At 34.2% G+C, this 25,470-nt stretch overlaps 1 protein-coding gene across 13 annotated transcripts in view; it reads left to right on the top strand.

Moving 5' to 3' along the window:
* The window catches only part of kcnma1b (potassium large conductance calcium-activated channel, subfamily M, alpha member 1b), a 90,469-nt gene that overhangs the window by 47,798 nt on the left and 17,201 nt on the right, over nucleotides 1–25,470 (top strand). For 4 of the 13 annotated variants that reach the window (XR_016147150.1, XM_089122423.1, XM_039650607.2 and 1 more), the window contains exons 8-25: nucleotides 120–290; nucleotides 3,184–3,275; nucleotides 6,837–6,947; nucleotides 8,020–8,125; nucleotides 9,543–9,625; nucleotides 9,718–9,787; nucleotides 11,339–11,494; nucleotides 11,577–11,686; nucleotides 13,909–13,977; nucleotides 14,356–14,367; nucleotides 16,316–16,402; nucleotides 16,481–16,557; nucleotides 18,250–18,423; nucleotides 19,708–19,740; nucleotides 22,105–22,198; nucleotides 23,441–23,564; nucleotides 24,770–24,994; nucleotides 25,069–25,261. Coding sequence is in view for 12 of the 13 variants with exons in the window: in XM_089122423.1 (XP_088978549.1) it covers nucleotides 120–290; nucleotides 3,184–3,275; nucleotides 6,837–6,947; nucleotides 8,020–8,125; nucleotides 9,543–9,625; nucleotides 9,718–9,787; nucleotides 11,339–11,494; nucleotides 11,577–11,686; nucleotides 13,909–13,977; nucleotides 14,356–14,367; nucleotides 16,316–16,402; nucleotides 16,481–16,557; nucleotides 18,250–18,423; nucleotides 19,708–19,740; nucleotides 22,105–22,198; nucleotides 23,441–23,564; nucleotides 24,770–24,994; nucleotides 25,069–25,261 (1,987 nt within the window). In the remaining variant the exon portion in view is untranslated. Of the gene's footprint in view, nucleotides 1–119; nucleotides 291–3,183; nucleotides 3,276–3,358; nucleotides 3,451–6,836; nucleotides 6,948–8,019; nucleotides 8,126–9,542; nucleotides 9,626–9,717; nucleotides 9,788–11,338; nucleotides 11,495–11,576; nucleotides 11,687–13,908; nucleotides 13,978–14,355; nucleotides 14,368–16,315; nucleotides 16,403–16,480; nucleotides 16,558–18,249; nucleotides 18,424–19,707; nucleotides 19,741–21,036; nucleotides 21,341–22,069; nucleotides 22,199–23,440; nucleotides 23,565–24,769; nucleotides 24,995–25,068; nucleotides 25,262–25,470 lie in introns of all 13 variants that reach the window. The other 9 variants (XM_039650634.2, XM_089122427.1, XM_089122426.1 and 6 more) reach the window with 8 other exon arrangements.

Here is a 25,470-nt window from a genome sequence, read left to right on the forward strand (position 1 = left end):
CTACTGCGGAAACAAAGACGCCTACATCTTGGATGCCCTTTAATGGGATCAGTTTTGATGTCATGTTTTGGTAGAACTGAAATAAATGTGAAATACTGAGGCTGTTGGTGTGTTTTCAGGTGGAAAACTCAGGAGATCCTTGGGAAAGTTTCCAAAATTCCCAACCTCTTACCTACTGGGAGTGTGTGTACTTGCTCATGGTAACCATGTCCACAGTGGGTTATGGAGATGTTTGTGCTAAAACAACCCTCGGCCGCCTTTTCATGGTCTTCTTCATTCTCGGAGGATTGGTAAAAACAACTTAAATAAATAGAAGAAATCCCATAATAACTCACCCACAGCCTCCAGTAATCATTGTATCCTTGAAAACCAGAGCTGGAAAACAATCCCTTCATTTGCGCCTCATTCCCAGCTGGACAGATCTACATGTGTTTTTTTTTTGTTGCTTGTAGTGCATTGCGTTGTTTTGGTTCTTATCTACAGATTATTATCAAATGCTATTGTTTGTTCTGCTGATTTCATGTTATAAGTGGAACCATCATTAGGGAGTACAAAGTTATTCTGTTTGTAGATTGACTGCGGTTTTAGAAGACCCGACCCAATTTACCCCCACCCAGACTCCAACAAACTCTATGATGGGTTGAGATATGATATGACACGCCGTTATGATGTCAAACTCAATAATACACAGAGAACTGCCTCAAGTGATGTGGTGCGTTTATAAATAATTGTAATATTAGTGCTCAGATCATTTCAATTTGCCCCATTTAAAAATTATCCAAAATTATTAAATCGGTGGATTACGAAAATAGATAATTCACCGCTTGTTTGAAAGTAAAAAAAAAAAAAACGTATTGCCATAATGATTTTTTCCTATTAATATGAATATTAAAATATCACTTTAATATGAATTATAAAAAACATTAAGTACACAATTAAAAGTTGTAAGTCTTTTTTCATATAAATAATATATAATTTTGATATTAACTATTCATATTAAATGAATATAAATATATATAATTATATAATTAATATATTAAATACAATTGTATTCCTTTATATGAATACAATTTACTGTTTAGTAAAAAATTCATAAAGTTTATAGACATGAATTTTGCAAGGTGCTGTTGCTAGTACGCTATTTATGTTTATATTAAAATATTATGTATATGTGAAGAGTTCAGATGCAAAAGCCTCTGAGTGCCATTTGAAATTTTCTTCTAAAATGACCATTTTTATCAAGCTTGTATATTTAAGTTCAGTAATTTCACTTAAATGGCAATGAAGATTACCTATTAATTGTCATTTAAGTGAAATTACTGAACTTAAATATACAAGCTTGATAAAAATGGTCATTTTAGAAGAAAATTTCAAATGGCATTTAGAGGCTTTTGCATCTGAACTCTTCATATATATATTTTTATATATATACTGTATATATACTATATATATATATAAAAAACACATATTAATTTTATACTAATAAAACTAAATATATGAAAATGAACATTAATTTTTAATAATAATTGTTTGTAAAGACAAACTCAAGTAAAAATAAGTGTGTAAAGCTAGATTTGTCTGTTAACTGTAGTGTGATGCTTGAGATCTGACGGTCGTGTCCATATCAGTCCATCGTACGAGTTTGCTTGGACTAAACATGGCTCTTGAGGTTTCCTCCTTTGCATCACTGTTTTCCCTCTTAAAACGGCAGATCGAATCTTATCTGTGGCTTTTTTCTTTTTTTTTTTTAACACTGATATCCCTTAAAAACCGGGATATTTGCCAAACAGAATGCTTTTACTTTTAACCTAAAACCTCCCATCCTTTAATTCTCGGCAATGCATGTATACAAGCATTCTGACTGTTATTCAATCTGTCTGGAGTCACAACTCCAATATTTGACACTTAAAGGGATAGTTCATGCAAAAATTATAACTCACCCAAAACACATCATGCCTGCTATTCCATACAACGAAAGTGACAGGAGTCCATACGGTCGATACTGCATGAACGTATAATGAATAATTGATGTTTTGAGAACGTTTTATCCCTTAAAACTCATCTTTGATCACCAAAATGACTTTAATAATCATCGTTCACATGTCTTAAAACAGCTTGAATGTAACAGCTCGTAGTATGCGCGGTTCTATGAATATGCAAATGAGCTCCGCCTCCACTCACTCAGAGATCCACTGGTTGACGATCACACGTTGATCTGATTGGTCGTTTTAGAGCGTTTAAAACACCGGTTTTAGAGACTGTCTATGAGGAAATACTCAGCAATGCTGTCGACTTATGAACTAACACATGGTTTGATTTAAAGGAGTAGTTCACTTTTGAAAAAACTTTTGCTGATAATTTACTCGTCCCCATGTCATCCAAGATGTCCACGTCTTTCTTTCTTCAGTCGAAAAGAAATGAAGGTTTTTGATGAAAGCATTCCAGGATTTTCTCCATATAATGGACTTCATTGGGAACCAAACGGTTCAAGGTCCAAAAGACACTTTCAGTGCAAACTACAAACTGTTCAAAGGGCTTTAAACGATTCCAGACGATGAATAAATGCTCGCCTTGCTCTGTTTTGTGATGCACATTCGTGACTCTCCTGTTCGAACTTATTTATCAAAATGAACGAATCGTTTTCCGAGACATTTGGTTCATTCAACGAACGAAACTAATGAATTGACTCGGAAAAAGATTTGTTCGTTTTGATGAACGAGTTTGAACAGGAGTTGAACAGTTTTTTCATTCTTTTCGACTGAAGAAAGAAAGACGTGGACATCTTGGATGACATGGGGGCGAGTAAATTATCAGCAAAAGTTTTTTTTAAAAAGCTCCTTTAAAGCGTATTAAAAACACCACATTAAAAGCTTGATTTTCACCACTGTTAATAACATTAGCTTTGAGAACATTAGCTGTTAGCTCGAAAGCAACCGCTTTTTTGTCATTTTGAAGCTTGAGCGCCATTATATTTCATTATATGGCGATTATAGATGCACCTTTTGTCCCTGAAATAAAGAAAGTGGCACGGGTTTGGACTGACACCAGGGCGAGGACACAGTGATTTTCGCCTGAACTATCCCTTTAAGCCTCTTATTATTTCTGATATGAGAACTCTCTTCTACTGAAAGTAGAAGCATTAGCAGACTTCTATTGTCCTTTGTCTCCTGTCTCCTCCTCCAGGCCATGTTTGCCAGCTACGTTCCTGAAATCATAGAGTTAATAGGAAACCGCAAGAAATATGGTGGTTCCTATAGTGCAGTAAATGGGAGAAAGTAAGTACTGGTGGTTGGACTGCGCTGGTTCAGTTCAGTCTGCCGTCTGCATGCCCGTCTCTCTCTCTGTCCCATGCATGTAGGCAATGTTTGCTCGCTACGTGCCTGAAATCGCTGCTCTCATCCTTAATCGGAAGAAATATGGAGGGAGTTATAACTCGACCCGAGGAAGAAAGTAAGTCAAAGGATTAAAGGGGTGGTATAAATCTCTGATGTCCTCCGAGTGTGTGTGTGTGTGTGAAGTTTCAGCTCAAAATACCCCACTGACATTTTTATATAGCAGGTTAAAATGGTCACAAAAACACACGGTTTTCGTGCCTGTCCCTTTAAATGCAAATGAGCTGCTGCTCCCGGCACAGGGGGCGGAGCTTCAAGAGCTCTTGTGTGAGTGTTTGTTTGTTTGCGTGGGTGTAGGTGTGTGTGAGCAGCTTCGATTACTTCACAAAAATGCACTGAAAATTAAAAACACTTAGTCTTTTATGTTCAAACTGGAGTCAGACAAAGAAGAAGAGACAACGTTTGTGAAGGGTCAGTTGATGAATTTATGTAGCTTATGTGTAGATATCTTCTAGTCATTGATTAGCATGTTCTGTCATGATAATTTATAAATCGTGTTCCGGGGGCGGGGTTTACGTAAATTATAGGGTTGGTGATGTCACTAACTCGTGTAGTCCTACCAGCCGTTTGTTGTAGTCCTTTAAAGGGTACATATCATGCTTTTAAACCATTCATTTTTACATATAAATCATACCGTTGTGGTCTATATAAAACATAACTGCAATGCTTGGGTCTGAATTCCTCATTATTAAAGCTCCACGAGCCCCTTTTCTGATGTGCGTCTGTGAGCGACCCGTTTCAAAGCGGCCCCTTTAAATAAAAAGGAGACGCGTCACACCCCGCCCGCTCTCCAGGTCGATGAGTTCACGGTCGGTTCAACTCCCCACGTTCGGCCATTATTGTAGTTTGATTAGAGATATACGATTATATACGATACCTTCAAAGAACATTTTTATTCACACGTTAATAAAATGTCAACAACAGAAGACTTGTCCATCAAGCCTTACATATTCGAGCCAGAGCGAGCGAGTCGATAAAGACCACGACGAACCTGCAGAACAATGTGAGTTAACTGTTTTGTGTTATTAGTGAAAGTCGACTATTTCTCTTGTTAAAACAAGCACACTGACAAGATAACTGACTACGGTCTAATCTTACCACAAACAATCTGTATTGATAATATGATACGTTTAGAAAAGCATAAATGAGCATTGATGAAACTCAAGAACAATAATACTGCAGATGTGTAACGTTACTTCAAAAGAAAGACAAAGGTACTGCTAAAACACGACCACCATGTGTTTTAAGAAAGTAAAGTACTTTATTTTTATTAACGATATTTACAGCTTATGGAAATGCTCTGTTCGTCGTCTCCAAAGATAGAAGGAATTTACCTCTCATTCAGACAAAGTCGATCGGCAAACCCTTCTTTATACTGGCGGAGGTTGTTGAAGTGCTTCAGGTCACTAACGTACATCCAACAACCGAACATTTTGACTTGCCCTCTCATAACTTCTGCATCATTGAGCTCGGACTACAAAATCGGAGCGAGAAATAATAATGGCGGATTGCTCGAAGTGTTGAACCGGTAGTCAATGTCCTTATTTGGCAGTTCTGCTGCAAATACGGTCAAAAAACGTCATAGACAACAGATAAATCTGAACAGGTTGAAAAATATGACCAAAACAGAATATAAAGGTATAAACGAAGCACCTGAAGAGAATAATTTCATCATTTCTGTACTTATAAACACTCCAAATATACAACAAAATGCATTTAAGGGCTAAAAAAGTGGATTTTGCATGATATGTCCCCTTTAAAAGCAAAAACCTCCCTTTGCTCTGAACTTTGAGCGTCGTAACTTTGCAGATGTTGTTTATGTTCAAACAGCAACATTACACACTAACTACAGTTATAAAAGTGAAATCATAATCAACCACCCCTTTAAAGCCGACAAACTCCAACTCTTACCTCAGAGGAAGTTGCTGTAGTCCTTCCTGTGATGTCAGAGGTAGGGATGGGCAACGATTAATCGCGATTAATCGCATCCAAAATAAAAGTACATACATATATTATGTAAACACAAACTTTTATTTTGGATGCGATTAATCGCGATTAATCGTTGCCCATCCCTAGAGAGGTGCTCCTCGACAGGAAGTAGTATTATGATATAGTCACTGAGGGTCTGGGGTCAAAAGGCACAAATCATCTCATCGCTTGTGTGAGTCGCTCATCGCTTGCTGGTTTGTGCTTCATGTGACACTCGGGCTTCTACGTGTTGCAGTGCTTGTACGTCTTTTACAGCATAGCAGTGTTTTGTCTCTCCTGTTCGTCTGTGTTTCATGAATCCAAAGCTTTTAAACTGCAGATTTGCTTTGGAGATTCAAAGCAAACAGATTTGCCTTCATAATACACACTACTGTTAGAAAGGGAAAAGAAAGAAGGTAACACTCTTGTTCGGCAAGGATTGATCAAAAGTGAAGACGTTTATAATGAAGCAAAAAGTTCTGTTTCAAAGGATCCTGAAAATATATATGCATCACAGTTTCCTCAACACAACTGTTTTCAACATTGATAATATTTAGAAATAAAGCCTCATATTAGACTGAGTGATATGCGAAGGGTCATGTGACACTGAAGACTGGAGTAATGATGATAAATTCAGCTTTGACAACAGGAATAAATTACACTTCACTATATATTCACATAGAAAACAGATATTTTAAATTGTAATAATATTTCTCAATTTTACTGATTTTTCTGTATTTTTAATCAAATAAATGCCGCCTTGGTGAGCAAAAGAGACTTCTTAAATATTACAAAGTATTATTTGCACAGCAGTGTGTGTGTGTGTGTATAAGTTAGGGATAATGTCAACAGCATGTGCTTAATATCTATGAAAAATCAATTCTAGTTCAGCTTTTTTTAATAAATGAAAATTAATTAAATAAATTATGGTGGGGTTTCTCCTTTGGATTTTAGATAATTTTTCAAGGTGTCACAATTATGCACATATTTCACAGTATATGTAATAACACACCGTGTAGATCACTGCAATGGTGTGTGTTTGTGTTAATTTAATGCCATCTTATGTAATATGTATAGATGTATATTGCTTGAATTGAGATTTGATTGTCATTAACCATTCTGATTGCTTAACCTTTACAGCTTGTCAATGAAGACTCGTTTTCTTGCTTGTTAAATGCCTCGGATGCGTTTGGCTTTTAATTTCCCATGATAAAGACGAATGTTTAGATTTTAGTCTATAGTGTATTTTTGCTTTGTGCTCATCTATTTATTGCTATTTGCTATAAAATAGAAGCATTTAAAATGCAAAAGCTTTCTTCTTTTGAGAAGCGATTTTGTTTATGATGTTTTTCAGGGTTAATTCATTTTACATGATGGCAATCTAATTTATATTGTGTTAAACCTTGACAACAGAGACTTGTTTTCTCGATAATCGCGTCTTGTTTAAACTCTTCCTCATGATAACTCATTTCTCAGGCACATCGTCGTCTGCGGTCACATCACACTGGAGAGCGTCTCCAACTTCCTGAAAGACTTCCTACACAAGGACAGGGATGATGTCAATGTAGAAATAGTTTTTCTCCATAAGTAAGTATAACAGTGGACATGAATGGAGTAGTTCACTGCAAAAATGCTTTTCTTACTCAGTATTTTTGTCTTGTTTCCAGTCCAAATATATAAAAATCCTCAAATCAAGATTCATTTACTAAAATTGTAAGATGACATAAGATTTTAAGTCTTGTTTTCTGGGTAAATTAATCAAATTAAAAGTGAGCTAAATGATCTGCCAATGGGGTCAGAAAAATAAAATAGTTTCTGTTTGAATTAAGATTATAGTTTTCTGACCCCATTGTCAGATAATTTTGCTCATTTTAAGCAAAATAAATTAAATAAAATTATTATCAATTATTATTATTATTTAAAAATTAAATAATTGTACAAATGTTCAAATAATAATTATTTTGATTGTTTGCTTTTTATTATTATTGTTTTAATTATTATTATTATTATTATTACTGTTCACTTCTATTTATCTATATGTTTGTATATGTCTATTGCTTTGGCAATATTGTGCTATTTTACACATTCATGCCAATAAAGCTAATTTAAATTTAAGCATCAGCTCAATTTATTTATTTATTTATTTGACAGGGACAGTGTACATTAATTACACTGTAAAAAATATTGATGGTTTAACTTAAAAAAGCAAGTAACCTGGTTGCCTTAAAATTTTAAGTTCATTGAACTGGAAAAAAGTGAGTTAATACAATAAAGGAGAATGACTTAATCATCAGAAACTCAAAATAATAAGTTATCTCAACTAAATAAATTATTATAAAGGTTGATTTGACAAAAGAAAATATGTTGTGATAACAAATCTTGAAAATATTTTTTTACAGTGTAGCATTACTGCAAATGTACTAGAATTGGCCAAAAGGCTATTTTTCATCCATTGTCCCTGGAATTAATTTTGAATAATTCCCCCGGAAAACAGGACATAATATCTGATGTTATTACTCATCTAGTAAATGCCTCTTGATTTAAGAAATGTTTGATATCTGGACTGGAAACAATACAAAAATACTCTATTAAAGTGTAGCTCTCTTTTGTAGGCCGTATGTGTTTGTCTCACTGTGCTGTTGTGTGTGTGTGTTTGCAGTATTTCCCCTAATCTTGAGCTGGAAGCCTTATTCAAGAGACACTTCACACAAGTGGAGTTTTACCAGGGATCTGTTCTCAACCCTCATGATCTCGCTCGAGTGAAGGTACAGGATCTGTCCGGCTTTGGCCAACGCGGGGCTTTCATAGTCAGAGAGAATCTAAGTTTTAAAATTGGCTTACACTTTATTTCGATACTAACTACAAGTAACTGCATCTACTTGTCAACTAGCAGTCATTGGAGTATTAAAGGAGTAGTTTACTTTTTAAAAAAACCTTTAATAATTTACTCACCCCCGTGTCATCCAAGATGTCCTTGACTTTTTTTCTTCAGTCGAAAAGAAATGAAGGTGTTTGATGAAAACATTCCAGGATTTTCTCCATATAATGGACTTCAATGGGGTCCAAACAGTTCAAGGTCCAAAAGAGAGTTTCAGTGCAGCTTCAAAGGGCTTTAAACGACACCAGACGATGAATAAGGGTCTTATCAAGCGAAACGAGCGGCCATTTCAAAAATAAATACAAAAGTTTAAATTTAATAATCACAAATGCTTGCCTTGCTCTGTTCTGTGATTCGAACGAATCTTTTTTCGAGTCATTGGCGAAAATCTCATTTGGACCTTGAGCCGTTTGGACCCCATTGAAGTCCATTATATGGAGAAAATCCTGGAATGTTTTCATCAAAAACCTTAATTTCTTTTCGACTGAAGAAAGAAAGACGTGGACATCTTGGATGACATGGGGGTGAGTAAATTATCAGCAAAAGTTTTTTCTTTTTTTTAAAGTGAACTACTCCTTTAATAGACTGATTATTAATATCTGCTTACACTTTATTTTGATGCTCCCCAAAATACATTGAATATAACTACAACTGCATATACATAATAACTTATTATTTTTAGGGACGCACTATATATTGGCCACCATATCGGTATTGGCCATATATGTTTATGTTTTCGGCCTGGTAAGAAAATTTGGCTGATTTATTAAAGCTGATAAATAATGCATTATTTTCTTTAGCTGAGACACTTCAAATACATGATGGTTTTGAATTGCTTGAAATATGATTGAAATCACTTTGAATAGGACAATATAGTGTAGTGCAACATGCACAGCAAGTCTCTCATTATATCAGCTACATAAAAATTATATGGAGGACATCATTATAATTGTGTGATTGAGACATGGGACTCTTTGTTTTTGAAATCAAAAATGATATAAAAATTGGCCAATAAATTGGTTATCGGCTTTTAAATGTCAAGGAGTATCAACCAAAAAGTCTACGAATACATAATGCAAATACAAATGCATTTTTTTTATCATTTTCACTAAAGTTTCATGACTCCCAGAACATTTTGTTGTATGAATATTTATAAATGCATGGGCATGTCTATGTGCCTGATTTGAATGATTAGAGTTAAAAAAATATTTTTAACACACATAATCCTGCAAACATCAATTCTTTCGACCGATTATTTTACATCCTTTAAAGTTAATTCACTTTTTTAATCTTGTGTCTCATAGATTGAGTCGGCCGATGCCTGTCTGATCTTGGCCAATAAATACTGTGCAGATCCTGATGCAGAAGATGCGTCCAACATCATGAGGTGCGCAGTGTGTTTAAACCTCACATTCATCTCAAAAATCAACAACTCTTGATGGATTTCAGAAGGTTCTTGATTTGAAATGTTTTTTCTAGGGTGATATCCATTAAAAACTACCATCCAAAGATCCGCATTATCACACAGATGCTGCAGTACCACAATAAGGTGAGAGTTTCAACACTTTACACTACACATTTGGTTCACATTGTAATCCATATTTTGTACTATACATATTGTTTTCTGTATGGCACTTGCAATGTTATCCGTAACAGATCCTCTTATAATAGTTTCTTGTATCATTTCACACACTTAGAAAAACTGTTAAGGTTAACTCTAGGGTTCTTGAGTCAACTTTAAAGTTTCTATATAAGGAGGAAATGTCATACTTTCATGTTATTTCAACTTTTATTCTACTGATAAAGTATGTTTCTGGGCGGTTTAATTCATTATTAAACTTAATGAATTAATTAAAACTAAATACATGATGGAACCCTTAAAAGGTCCTGTATATGACAGAATTCTTTAAAAGAATAATTAGTTATTAACAATGTTGTGTGTCACTAATTACTAAGTAATTAGTTACTGTAATTTAATTACTTTTCCCTTGAAAATGTAAAGTAAGGGATTACTCTTCATTTATCTGTAATTTAATTACAGTTACTTCTGATGTAATTGAGGTAAATACTGTGTATAGATCAATCCGATCTCACAGCGATTCGTATGCATGTGTCTAAATATTACGACCGCACTCGTACAAATGAAATTCGTATGAATTATAGTAAAATATGTATGAAAAAAGTGTGAAATGTCTTGAGATCAGACATAAATCAGTGGGTTTAACATCAAAATGTATTGTGTGATGCTAAAAAGTATGTTTTTATAATGTAACCTTCTCCACCTTGGTATTATTCAGCTGGTTGAGATTGATATGGGATTTTGAAAGTAATTAAAAGTAATTAAATACTTTTTAAAGAGAGTAATTAGTACAGTAATCTAATTACACTGTTGAAGAGGTAATTAGTAACTAGTAACTTACCCAACACTGGTAATTAAACATGCAGTTACTTCTGAAACTACAGTAGGAATCACTTTAATCTTCCTGTTTGGTTTCATTAATGTTCGATATGGACTGAGAAGGGAGGTTTGGGTTTTCCTTTTTTAACTATGTAACATACAGTAGTACAACAAAGTCTTACTTCAGGGCTAGAAAAATCAATGAAATTAGCCCTTTAAAGAGAATACATTAAACCCTTTTAAAAGTCATGATTTTGGCTCTTCTTGAACAGGTTTTCCTGCTTGAGTGTCGATTATTCTCCTCATATTCTCCATTGTTGCGGCTCCTCTCGTCCCAGTCTGTCAGTAACGCTCTGTTTACTTCCTGTCTCTATGAAGCCCCTCCTTCTGAAAGCACACTGTGCTCTGATTGGTCGGCTGGAGCGGTGTGCTCTGATTGGTGTGTTTGGGAAATGTCCCGCCCCTTCCCATAACCGCCGGTTTAACACACTACTGACTAACTCAACCAGGCCCCGCCCCTTTATTCTGCGCATGAATTATTATAATGAGGAATATTGCGACGTGTTCCGGAAGAAACTCGAGACTACAATGGAGGCGTTTCAGGAGTTCAGAAACACTGACTCTGATATAGAGGAGAACTTTGAAACCTTTTTCATGCTCAAACGGCAGCATTATGTCACTTTCTGTCCTTGTGGTTTCCAGGCTCATCTTCTCAACATCCCGAGCTGGAACTGGAAGGAAGGTGATGACGCGATCTGCCTCGCCGAGCTCAAGCTGGGCTTCATCGCTCAGAGCTGCCTGGCACAGGGTCTGTCCACCATGCTGGCCAACCTGTTCTCCATGAGGTCCTACATCAAGGTCAGTCCACGTGTGGGCCAGTCGGACAACCCCGTCAGCTTTTACACACTGAGGATCAAACTCTCAACTTTCTCCTGCGTAGATTGAAGAAGACACATGGCAGAAGTATTATCTGGAGGGAGTGGCCAATGAAATGTACACGGAGTATCTGTCCAGTGCCTTCGTGGGTTTATCCTTCCCCACGGTCTGCGAGTAAGTATGACGTGTGCGGTTATGAAAACGAATTATTATAATAGTAAAGTCATCAAAACTATACAGATGGAAGTATGAGAATGATCTAGTGCAATTTAAACTGTTATATCTGAGCTTCTTTAACCAGTTAAAGGAGTAGTTCACTTTTAAAAACACTTTTGCTGATAATTTACTCGCCCCCATGCCACCAGTCGAAAAGAAATGAAGGTTTTTGATGAAAACATTCCAGGATTTTTCTCCATATAATGGACTTCAATGGGGACCAAACGGTTCAAGGTCCAAATGAGAGTTTCAGTGCAGCTTCAAAGGGCTTTAAACGACACCAGACTATGAATAAGGGTCTTATCTAGGACCCTTCGAGTCATGACTCGAAAAAAGATTTGTTTATTTTGATAAACGAGTTTGAACAGGAGAGTCACGAATGCTCATCACAGAACAGAGCAAGGCGAGCATTTGTGCTTATAAAACTTGACCTTTTTTATTTATTTTTTAAATGGCCGCTCGTTTTGCTTGATAAGACCCTTATTCATCGTCTGGTGTCGTTTAAAGCCCTTTGAAGCTGCGCTGAAACTCTCATTTGGACCTTGAACCGTTTGGTCCCCATTGAAGTCCATTATATGGAGAAAACCCCGAAATGTTTTCATCAAAAACCTTCATTTCTTTTCGACTGAAGAAAGAAAGACATGGACATCTTGGATGACATGGGGGTGAGTAAATTATCAGCAAAAGTTTTTTTTAAAGTGAACTACTCCTTTAAGTGTCACCCCGCTTTTTTTGAATATCCACGAAAATGCACATTTCGAACTTAAATGGTTGTAATTCAAGATTGCTTTGGAATATAGACGTCAGATTGGTCTCGTTTTAAAGGGAAGATTTTTGTAGAAATGAAATTTATTTTTATCGAGTTTATGGAAATGTACAATGTAAAAAAAATCATATTTTATATAAAATTTATATTTTTACAACCTTCGCGACTCTAAAACTGCAAAAAAAAAAATCGAAGCCAAAAATCTGAACAAGTTGTGTTTCAAATTTTAGGTTGATATCTCAGTAAATGAGCTTTCAGTGTGAGAGTGTTTGCAGTACCGAACGCTTCCACTAGGGCACAACCAGACTCCATCACTGCCCATATAAGGGCGCCTCCTTTTCCATACGTGTTTTGAGTGTTATTTCCACAATTTTCATACAATTTATGAAGTAGACATCCTATTTAGAAGTAATAAAAGAAGTTTGGTAGATTTTGATATGAATTCAACCTCTAATAAATAAAAAAGAACAAGTATAGGGGTGTAACAATATATCGTGCCACAATATATCGCAATACAAAAATGCAACAATACGTATCGTGGATAGTCCCCCCAAAATAAAAGTTACTGTGTGAGAAAATTCAAGTTTTCAGAGTTTTAGTGTAAGTAAGTATTACATTAAACTACTATATATAATGTTGATTATATGTATAATAATGCAATTTGTGGGTCCTGATAATGCCAAATATCTGATGTTACCAGTAAAAAGTGGCCGACATTACTTTATCTAGTCAGTGAAAGCGTGGAAGCATATTCATCTACAATAATTCAGTCATTTCAGCTTCAGATTTATGAATATTGTTTTTCTGGTGTCATCATTGTCCTTGGGAGTCCAAGCCTATTCATTTACACACACAATGTAATATCAAAATTAGCATTTTAATCAACAGCACATTTTTTTCTTAACCTTTTACCACATGTCTTGGAGTATCGCAATAAGAGTTCAGTATCGAATCGTGACATGAGGGTATCGTTACACCCCTGAGTATGTGCGTTATGGCTCGCCGCCGCATCACAAATGGTGAATTTTGTTTTTTCTTTATATTTAAAAAAAATTCAGACCTTTTTTTCTAAAATAATTGAATGGATGCAATCTTTTGAGCTCTTGGCATGAAACTACCCTTCTTTCATGTTTTCATGTTCATCACTATTTCAAAATAAAGGTCTGAACACACCTTTGGAGAATGAAAATATTCTTGTTGCAAAATGATAAATTACGGCTCCTGTGTAATTTACGGCTCAATCATTCACCGAATATGGAAACTAGAGATTGTAAGCTTTTCAAACGTTTTAAACAATGTAATGTATTTGGTGACACTTAACAGGTACAACCATTTTTTTTCAATTAAGCAGTCATTGCTTGAAACCTCATTGCTTGTGTCACTTATTTTTAACGTGCCTATTATTTCTCCGCAGACTCTGCTATGTGAAGCTGAAACTCCTGCTGATCGCGATCGAGTATAAATCAGACCAGAGAGAGAGCAGGTCGGTCTGAGCTTCATTAAAAACGTTCATAAGTGTACTGACAGTAGAGCTGCTCGATCAATCGGTTAAAGATCTCCATCTCGCGCAGTTATTATAAACAATACATTCAGATTAAATCAAACATTTTACAGCGATTAACGTTTTGTCATGTTATTTTAGTTTAGTTTAGTTGTCTGTTAAGAATCAGCATCTCAAGCAAAAAAAATCTTGATTCTCAATATATCCAGAATCGTGCAGCTCTAGACAACAATATATATATTTCTTTAAAGCGACATTGTTGACTCAAAAGATTAGCGTGTCGTCTCTAGTTCAGTCTTTATCCTGCATTTAGTGGCTTGTTGCTCACGTTGCTGCTGTTTGTGTGTTTGTTTCACACAGGGGTGGAAAATGGTATGAAATGATAAGGTTTCGTTTGGTGTGGTCACGTCATGCCAAATCCTCTTGAAAATGTACTCGTCATATATTAAAGCGTTGAGACAAAACTGCATATGTGTAGATTTTCAAGGGATACGTTCAGTTTCTGTACTTCTGGTCGAGCTGTGTGTGTGTGTGTGTGTGTGTGTGTGTGTAATGTACAGTATCTGCCACTGCCCTTCTCAACGTGTTTAATGCTTTTACTGTGAACGAATGGTTTATTTCCTGTAGTGTAAACATGCTAAATGTTTAAGGGGATATTTTTTTTACACGAAAATGAAACCTGTCATCATGATGAAGTCATTCCAAAACCGGATGGGTTTTTTCTTCCGTGAAAAACAAAAAGGAGATTTAAGGCACAATGTTCTTTTCCATGCAATCAAAATCAAAGGAGGCTGACACTGCAGGGCTCCAGACTAACGTTTTGCCTTGGTTGCACAAAATTTAGGTGCACTAAAATTTTTCCTCGTCTCACGTCGAATTTAACGCCACAATTTCAAGGTCGTCTTTTTATCACGCACCATATATTCATATATATTATGTAAATGCTTTTAAACAAAAATAAGATGTAGTTTTTTTAAGCACAATTATACTGTATATAAAAATATAAATCTTAAAAAAAAAAAAAAAGTGCTGTTTTTACATTGTTCAAGTTAGGGCAGGGTATTGACACAAAATTTCACAATTCTCAAGGAAAACAAATCTCAACTAATGCTGTTTGTAGCCCACTGTTCTATTGTAGCCCACTGTTTCATTACTAGGGTTGGGTATCGTTTGAATTTGAACGATTCTGATTCCGATTCCGATTCCTTGTTTCGATTCCGGTTCCTAAAGATTCTCGATTCTGATTCTTTTAAGAGGCAGGGTCAAAAAAGTTTAGCTAACCTTGCTAACCAACGGTCTTTCTGAAGGAAATACTCCTTTTGTCACAAATACTCCTTTTGTGACAAATTTTGCATTTTGCCGAGATTTCGTTATTTTTAGAAAAGTGAAGCCACACTTTGGATCGCCGACGTAAGCTACTCTTGTTCGACTCGCGCGGTTATGCCAACACTTCCGGTAGACGCTTCTTCGTTGGTGTTGTTCAGCGGTTTCTTCTTCCGCTCGGCGGACTGTGAATATCGAAACTAGGAATCGAAATTTGAACTTTTGAACGATTCCGGGAAAAACGAAAAGTTAGTCTCGGTTCCAATCGATACTCGATTCTCGATACCCAACCCTATTCATTACCCTTCTGCAATATTGAAGGTAAAAATGACCTGATTTGTACACAAACACTTAAATTACACTTTTACTTATTTTTATAATAATAATGTTATATGAAATATAAACATTTAAATGGTGGCTGCATAAAAACTTGTCAGATTTTTTTAAACAATATGCATTAAAAATTATATTGAATTTGTAATATGGTGCATATATTTGGCAAATTTTTCTAGCTAGCTACCGAGTTTATGGTCACTGGATATGTTTTACTATCTCCTTTTGTGGTGCATGGAAGAAAAGAAGAAAGACATGAAACATGATGACAGAAACGTCATTTTTGGGTGAACTATTCCATGCTTGCATGTTTTACCCGAATAAACTAATACTTTATGTTTGCATGATGCAAGAATCGTTCTGAAACGTTTAAAACAGTTTGTTTTAGTTCAGTGTCTCAATTGCCTTCAACTTACTTTTATTACAAAAATCTGCATTTTTAAATGCATGCCCTTGTAATCATTAAAACAAGATTTGAACGTATTCTCGGTTTGAAATCACTCTTTTGGATCAGTTTGTGATCTGTGTCTGAATATCTGATGGTTGTGTTTTTAATGCGTATTCATATTGTGGCATGAGCTGTCATGAACGCGTATGATTTGGAGGGCAGTTTTCAAAGCACATTCTGTGGTTTGTGAGCGTGTTTGTGTGTGTGTTTCCCCAGCACACTGATTAACCCGGGCAATCATGTGAAGATGCAGGAGGGAACGCTGGGCTTCTTCATCGCCAGTGATGCCAAAGAGGTGAAGAGGTGAGGAGGTCACCGCTGTTCTCTACAGATCCACATATACAGATTCATGCTTTGAGTAACATCATCTCTTTCCATTAGGGCACTTTTCTACTGTAAAGCTTGTCACGATGACATAACAGACGCAAAACGGATCAAGAAGTGTGGATGCAAACGGAGTAAGTTATCGGGGGTTATTCATTACCACGAGGAAATGTATTAAACGTTAGAATATCGTGCAAAAGTTCAGTAATTCAACTTAAAAGGTTAAACTATAGACTCATTACACGCAAAGTGAGATCTTTCAAGCCTTTATTTGTTATAATTTTGATGATTACAGATTATGAAAACCTTTTCACAATATTCTAATTTTGAATTTGGGGTTTTCATAAGCTGGAAGACATCAAAATTATAGCAAATAAAGGCTTGAAATATCTCACTTTGCATGTAATGAGTCTATATAATATATTAGGTTCACCTTTTAAGTTAAATTACTGAAATAAATGAACTTTTGGATGATATTCTAACTTTTCGAGTTTCACCTATAGGGTGTATTTCATATTGTTTCTCATTTTACATAATAAATAAATGTATTATTTTAAATGCAACTTTTATTAAGTTTTTTAATCAAATATAATCTTGAGATCTTAAACTAGATTTGTTGTGAGGATTTTACATTACAGTTTACCACAATTTTCCCCACAGCTGGCAAACCATGATTAAGATACATAACGGAAGAACATGTACTCTCTAGAAATCGTACGTGTATTTATGATTGAGTAAAGTCTCTAGCGAGGATTTTTCCTTTACGTTTTCTTCCCAAAATCACTGCACAGTGCACCGTCTGGCCTCATTATTGACCTCTCTGGCTTTTATCTCCACCTGATACTTTTTAAAACCCCTCAAAAAAATCTTTTTTAGTAACTGACACGTTTTCCCTTTTTCTCGCTGCCCTGGATCTGATCATTTCCCTCACCCTCTGATAGTGTTGTATTGTGAGTAATGACTGCCTTCATCTGTTAATGCAGATTGCTACTGTTAGCCTGCTGCATGTGTGAATGTAAAACTACATCTCCCATCAACCCACTGGCATCCATCATCAGCAGGAGACAGATTTACTTTTTACTTCAGGCTCCTAACAGTACTTGCGGATTATTCTGTAACCCAAAATGTTTTTGTTTTTAATTTTAAAAGAACAGATTTTTTTTTTTTTTTTTTTGTGATTTATGAGGTAAAGGTGCTTTGTATTATTTATTTTAAAGGATCAGTTCACTTCAGAATTAAAATTTCCTAATAATTTACTTACACCCAACGCCATCCAAGATGTTTTTGTCTTTCTTTCTTCAATCGAAAATAAATGAACGTTTTTGAATAAAACATTCCAGGATTTTTCTCCTTATAGTGCCTTCAATGGGGTCCAATGGTTTATAAAAAAGCTCGTATAGGAATAAGGAATCTAATTAAAAGTTTAATTAAAAATATATGAATTCTGAAGTGAACTAATCCTTTAAGAGGTAAAAAAAATATTCCTGTACTATACAGGAAGCGTTACAGTGAGCTCCTTTTCATTCACCTCCATGGTTCACCTGCATCTCAAAAATAGAGTATTCCCACGAATATAAAAAATAATTATAAACAGAATTAAAACCTTCTAAGCTGATACTTTGTCGTTGAAAAACACAACAGATTTTACTCTGAAGCAAAATTGTATATAAGTTGATAACAAAGATGATTTTCTGACGGTGTTCCTCAGGGCTCGGTACGTGGCCCGCTGTAGTTTCCAGATGTCCAGCTTCTGCTAGTGAAATAATTCTCCCATCCATTAACATGCTTCTCCTCCTCCTTTCCCCTCATCCACCCCATGACCCCAGACAAGAAGTCCAACTACAAGAGAATGCGTCTGGCATGTTGTGTAGCTTGCGGTGGGGCAGAACATGGCTGCTCGTGCATGTCAGACAGTGTGGCTAGTAACATGGAGGTTCTGCACCGTGGCTTCCCCCTCTCTCCCGTGTCTCTGTATGATAACACGACCACTTTACACTCCTGTAAGTGAACGCCTCCCCAGGTGGCACTTGTGCCGAGTGCCTTGTAGTCATCTGTGCCCGCCGCCTGTGTACTGTATGTGCCATCTGGCTGGTGCAGTGCCATGTTGTGAAGCCCATACAGTATGTGTGTGGACTCCTGCATGCAGTTTGTGTGAAATGTAACGATGCAGATCAGTAGTTTAGTTTTGTTATTCATTCAGTCTTCATTTTAATGTTTTATTTTGTGTTTTAAAAATAAAGTGTTTTAGTCTAATGATTTAGATTTGTGGAATTACTAACACTTACAGTATAGGAAGATGGTTATATAGGAGAGTTATACAGTATATGCTGTAAAAATGTTCAGTATATATGTAATTTATATGGTCAAAAGTTTGGAATCAGTATTTTTTTTTTTTTAAATAAGTAAATATTTTAAATATTTTTTTATTCTCTTTTGCTCATCAAGGCTGCATTTATTTGATTAAAAATTAGGGCTGTGCAAAAGTTAATTGCGATTAATCGCATCCAAAATAAAAGTCTGTGTTTACATAATATATTTGTGTGTGCTGTATATAATTATTTTGTATATATAAATACCTATGCATGCATGTATATATTTAAGAATTATTTGCGCTTAAATTCTGTATATATATATATATATATATATATATATATAATCTATATTATATAAATATTTTATATATGAATAACACATTTTCTTAAATATATACATGCATGTGTTTGTATTTATATATACAAAATAATTATATACAGCACTCACAAATATATTATGTAAACACAGACTTTTATTTTGGATGCGATTAATCACAATTAATTTTCGCACACTCCTATTAAAAATACAACAACAAAAACAAAACAGTAATATTGTTTAATATTATGACAATTTAAAATATATGTTTTCTATTTGAATACATTTTAAATTTATTCATCAAAGAATACTGAAAATCATTTTTTTTCAACATTGATAATAATAATCATGAAATCATCATATTAGAGTGATTTCTGAAGGATCAAACGTTTGATGGGTCGTCCTGTAGAGAGGAGGAAAGGACAGATGTGTTTTTGGGCTAACATTTCCTTGATGAGTTTGTGTAGGTTTTCTTTTCCATGGTGCTTCACTTATTTGCTTTTATTTAACATGTTAATTCATAGACGGTCAGTTCCACAGAGAAAACGCTCACGCTAGTGTGATTTATTTTATTGGCCTATTTCTTTAGTTTTCAGATTTAGTTACTCAAATGCATCATTTCATTGCTCATTAACTTTGTCTTTGTATTTTCTCAGCTAAAAGTAACTATAACGGATACATCAAATCAAGTAAGTCTCATGTGTTTCTTAAACTGCTGTTTCTTCCTCACTTCCTTCATTCATTCTTCTGCTCATATCCAAACCTCAGTGTGTATTACTCATAAAACAAACATTTAATGCGACTTGTTCTGGTGTATATACAGCAGTCCAAGATAGCACATAAAGTCATGCATAAATATAGTGATAGTGACAGCATGTGCTCAGAATAACCAGAGCTGGTGTAGTTATCGTTCATGCTGAGACAGGCCTTAAGTCTTTTGCTCATTGATAATATTTAGTGGATGTACGAAGGCCAAAAACAATCTGTGTATTTCCACTGATGCACTGCTCTCTCCCAGCACCAGGTGGCGCTGTTAAACTGCAATTATGATTATGTGGCGTTATAACTTTATAAATGGTTTGTTCTTCAGTGCATTAGATTTCATTCGTTTTCATTGTCTTAGTTTTTAGAATAATGCAGAATAATTCAGATAGCTTTAGTTTGGGAATGTCACCACTACCTGACAGATGTCAATAATAAATATTTTTTTTGTAATACAGATAATCAATATTTAAAAAAAAAAAATGCACTGGATTTAAATCTGGATTTTTTTTTTCTTATAAATAGCTGTATTTTCAAGTATAGCAAACAAAAATATTAGTTTCAAAACTATTTGACAACAGCACCTGACCTGTCTTTAATATTAATATTATATAAAAGAAATATATATATATATATATATATATATATTTCCCATAAAATTACTAAAGCTAAATATTCACTTTAAATTGAATAGATACTATTACAATAAGTAATAAAAAAATAAAATATATATTTCCCATAAAATTACTAAAGCTAAATATTCACTTTAAATTGAATAGATAATATTACAATAAGTAATAAAAAATAAAATATATATTTCCCATAAAATTACTAAAGCTAAATATTCCCTTTAAATTAAGATAATATTACAATAAGTAATAAAAAAAAAATATATATATATATATTTCCCATAAAATTACTAAAGCTAAATATTCACTTTAAATTGAATAGATGATATTACAATAAGTAATAAAAAATTATATATATATATATATATATATATATATATATTTCCCATAAAATTACTAAAGCTAAATATTCACTTTAAATTGAATAGATAATATTACAATAAGTAATAAAAAAAATTCTAAAATAAAAAACATTATATCAGTCATGCATTATGCATGCATTTTAAAAATGCCCAATGAAATCCATGTTATTTTAATTTCTAGATTTGGCTGATGGTCTCCTCTGCCTGATAATGAATGTTTCTTGACCGACAGTAAACGATGAGCTCAAGCCAACATTCCAGCCCCAGAACCCTAGAGCCACGCTAAGCCGAGGTGCGAGCGCAGTGAGAACAGTGAGAGCGCCCCCTGCTGTCCGGGTGCCGCTAGTTAATAACCGTAAAGGGAGTGTGCTGTCTCCCGCCGCCTCATACCTGCACAGACTCAGCCTGGCCAGCTCTAGAGACCTGTATCAGACGGGCACAGGCGCGGGCACAGGAGCGGGTCTGCATCGGGCCTGTAGTCTGCCTGTTAAATACAGATATCATTCCAGCTCCACCATCAGTAAGACTCGGCGTCAGTGTGCCAAATGCATGTGGACTAACAGAGTTCAGAAATGCTAAAACGCTCCTGTGTTGATTGTTGGAAAAATATGGGGGTTTTTTTGTGTTTTTTTTTTTTTCATTTGCTGTGTTTTTGAAGGCAGTTTAGTAGAGCTGGCCGCAAAAAATAAAACCAAAAACAAATGAATAATATTTTAAGCCACTCAAACGAAAATATGTGGAACAGAAATATGATTGCATCTTATTAAAATTAATGAATATTTAATAAAAATTCATTATAAAAATTGATAAACAAGTACAAAAAAATTGCCTTTTTCAAATATAAACTCAAACTGCACGGTGCATGTGAATTAAAAGCTAGACGGTGTTTTTCATATTTAAGAAAGATTACTTGCGAATCTAATAGATGAACTAAAATAAAACTGTAAAAGTTTTTAGGACATAATTATCTATTATTTAATTAAAAATGGGCTAAGAAATATTTATGGCACGGTGCGTTTCCTTCACCAGCCATTGGCAGATAGTTAGTTAATAGTATATGATATTATAAATGAATATTAGACTCTAGTGGAAAGCTGTGCATTTATCAGGGCATATGCATTTAAAAAGAGAGAGAGTGAAATAATCCATGTACTAATGTTGCTGTGTGTGAAACTAAATCTGGTAAAGGATTGTTAGTCAAATCTCCCACTGTTCCTCCTCTTTCCATACTCTTCATCCCTTCGTGTTGTGTGTGTATGAACGAGTGTTGTGTTGTCTCAAACTGTGGCTGGTGTTTCAGTAGTTGAGGAGGAACAGCAGTCGGCTCTGTCGCCCAAGAAGAAACAGCGCAACGGAGGGATGAGAACGTCGCCCAACTGCTCGCCAAAGATCAGGTGAGAGCACAAGCGTGGCTCTTCAATCAGCAACATAGCATTGCATTAGCCTACACCATAAAGCTATTACTTAACCAGCCAAGTCACTTAAGAACAAGTCAACTCCCCTTTTTGATAATTGACTTTAAAATGCACTATACAAACTTAAATGGTTGTAATTCAAGAATGCTTTGGAATATATACCCTTGTTTTAAAGAAAACAATCAGCAGATTATTACTGAAGTGAAAGCACTTCAAAAAATTAAAGTATGAAAAAGTTATCATTTACAGTAAATCAAATGTAATTTATTAATATATATTTTTTAATATTTTACAAAATATGTTTTACTATAAAATGAAAGCTATATATCTAACCAAGTTGTGTTCCAAATTTAAAGTTGATATCACAAATTTTGAAGTTCCCATGAGATTTTGTTTAGGCGTTATACCAAAAATAGCCACCGGGTGCCATTGAATTCCATTGAGTTTAATTGTATGCATTTTGCCATAACAAAATTAATAAATTTCTATCCAAATATCACTTCTATCACTAAATATGGAACCTTGAGACTCAGACCTTTCTGACAATATGTGTTTTGTCAAGATTAGAAAAGGTTTTGATAATAAATTATGAAAGATGATGCCCAAAAGGGGAGGGGCCTAATAAAAAATACCGTTTCTATGGTAATGCAACGTCCAATTTCAAAACGGTTTCCACAGGATGAATTCTGAGTTCGTAAGCTTTCAAATGATACCTAATTTATGATAACTACTAAAATATGTGATATAATAATAAAAAAAAAATATATATATATAATATATTATACTTTTTAGAGGACTTTTTACCTTACTTTTTAAAATATAATTTTATCTTTTTTTATTGACAAATACTAATTATGTTTTATTATGAACTTTTAGCACTAAAAACTTTTTATCCTGTCCGTCTGAATTACACATCCATTTATTGATTCTGATGGATGAAAGAGCTGCTAGTGAATTAATAAAAGCCATTAATATGAAATGCGAATAATATCATCTGAATAGTAACTCTTTATTATTAATTATTGTTATTTATTTCAAGCATACAATGAAAAGTGTACAATATGTCCAACATAAGACAATAATTGAAGAACACTGATGATCAAACAAAATAAAAAAATTCACAGTTTGTTAACGTTTAACAAAATGATTTACTGATTAATTTTGTGTCTCCGTTTATAGACGATTTGAACTTTTCAATGTTTGGTGGTTTGTTTATTTCAGGCACGACCCGTTGCTGGTCTCAGGACACGATCAAATGGAAACGATGGATGAGAACATAAAGAAATATGATTCTACAGGAATGTTTCACTGGTGTCCATCAAAAGACATAGAGAAAGTCCTCCTGGTAAGAGACAATCAGAACATTAGTGAAATTACATTTTAAAACTGTGTGTTTTCCAATATTTAGATGCCAGACCAGTGTTATAGTGTCATATTTTACATTATGTTATAGTATTTATTAATATTTTTAATTAGATTTTATTTGTACGTTTTCCATTTTAGTATTAGTAATTTTGTGTGGGTTTTTTTTTGTCAATTAAAATGTTAATAAATTTCATATATGTATAATAGACATTTTAATATTTTAAGACATTTGAAATATTTAGAGTAATTAAACGTAACAAAACGGACAAAGTAAGTAATTAAACGGACAAAATTGTATTTTTTTAAAAATTACTAAAAATATTTCTTAACTTATTTTTAGTAATTTAAAAAAAAAGTTGTCCGTTTAATTACTTACTTTGTCTGTTTTGTTACGTTTAATTACACTTCTGAGTAAATATTTCAGTTGGCAAGGCAACATTTGTCATTTTCATTTAGTTTTGTTGAAGAACTAAAATCAATAACACTAAAATTTAACTAAACCAATAAAAAAAACTGAATATGCATATTATATACTATATATATATATATATATATATATATATATATATATATATATTTTTTTTTTTTTTTTTTTTTTTAAGAAAAATATGCATATTCAGGGTTTTTTTTTTTTATTGGTTTAGTTAAAGTTCAGTGTTATTGATTTTAGTTCTTCAACAAAACTAAATGATTTTTGTACAAATGTTGCCTTGACAACTGAAATATTTACTCAGAAGAGTATAACTTAAGGTAAGTTTTAATCATTTTGAGTATTTTTGTCAAGTATCAATAACACTAAAATTTAACTAAACCAATAAAAAAAACCTGAATATGCATATATTAAACCGAAAAAAGTTCCATATATAAAATTACAAAAAAAAGTTTACAATATATATATATATATATATATATATATATATATATATATATATATATATGAAATAGACATTTTAATTGACATAAACTGACAAAAAATAACCACACAAAATTACTAATATTAAAATGGAAAACATACAAATAAAATCTAAAATCTACTTTTAGAACTTTTTTGTGTCTTTCAGTTTTCAACTAAATGAGAAATTTAACATTTATATTATGTTTTTGTTTTTTTATTCACTAGTTTTAGTTGTTACCGGTGTCAGACTAGTGTTTGTGAGATCACATCAGTGTGTACTTCTCTCTCAGACTCGGAGCGAGGCAGCGATGACGGTCTTGAGTGGTCACGTGGTGGTGTGTATATTCGGGGACGTGAAGTCGGCTCTGATTGGTCTGCGTAACCTGGTGATGCCTCTGAGAGCCAGTAACTTCCATTACCACGAGCTGAAGCCCATCGTGTTCGTGGGGTCTCTGGAGTACCTGAAGAGAGAGTGGGAGACGCTACACAACTTCCCCAAAGTCTCCATCTTGCCGGTGAGTGGCGTCTCTCTCTGTCGAACCAGTGTTGGCGCACGTCGGCGTGTTTCTGACGCCTGTCACTCGTTCAGGGCACTCCGTTGAGCCGGGCCGATCTGAGAGCCGTCAACATCAACTTGTGTGACATGTGCGTCATCCTGTCAGCCAATCAGAACAACATCGACGACGCCTCCCTGCAGGATAAGGAATGTATTCTGGCGTCTCTCAACATCAAGTCCATGCTGTTTGATGACAGTATTGGACTTCTGCAGGCCAACTCTCAAGGTAACACTTTATGTTTTGTTTTCCATTACTTATGTCTAATAAAATATAGATTTAAGATAGTGAGTTTATGCTTAATGCAAGAACAAGTTTCTTATTTTAAGCATAAATTCACTTTGTTTTCATACAAGACTTAATATCTTAAAGTGCCCCTGTTATGCTAATTTAAATGTAGAGTCTCCAACAACACGTTTGCATGCAGTCGAGGTCAA

This window comes from Pimephales promelas, chromosome 17 (assembly GCF_988280905.1).
Source record: "Pimephales promelas chromosome 17, fPimPro1.hap1.1, whole genome shotgun sequence".
NCBI classification, from domain to species: Eukaryota; Metazoa; Chordata; class Actinopteri; order Cypriniformes; family Leuciscidae; genus Pimephales; species Pimephales promelas.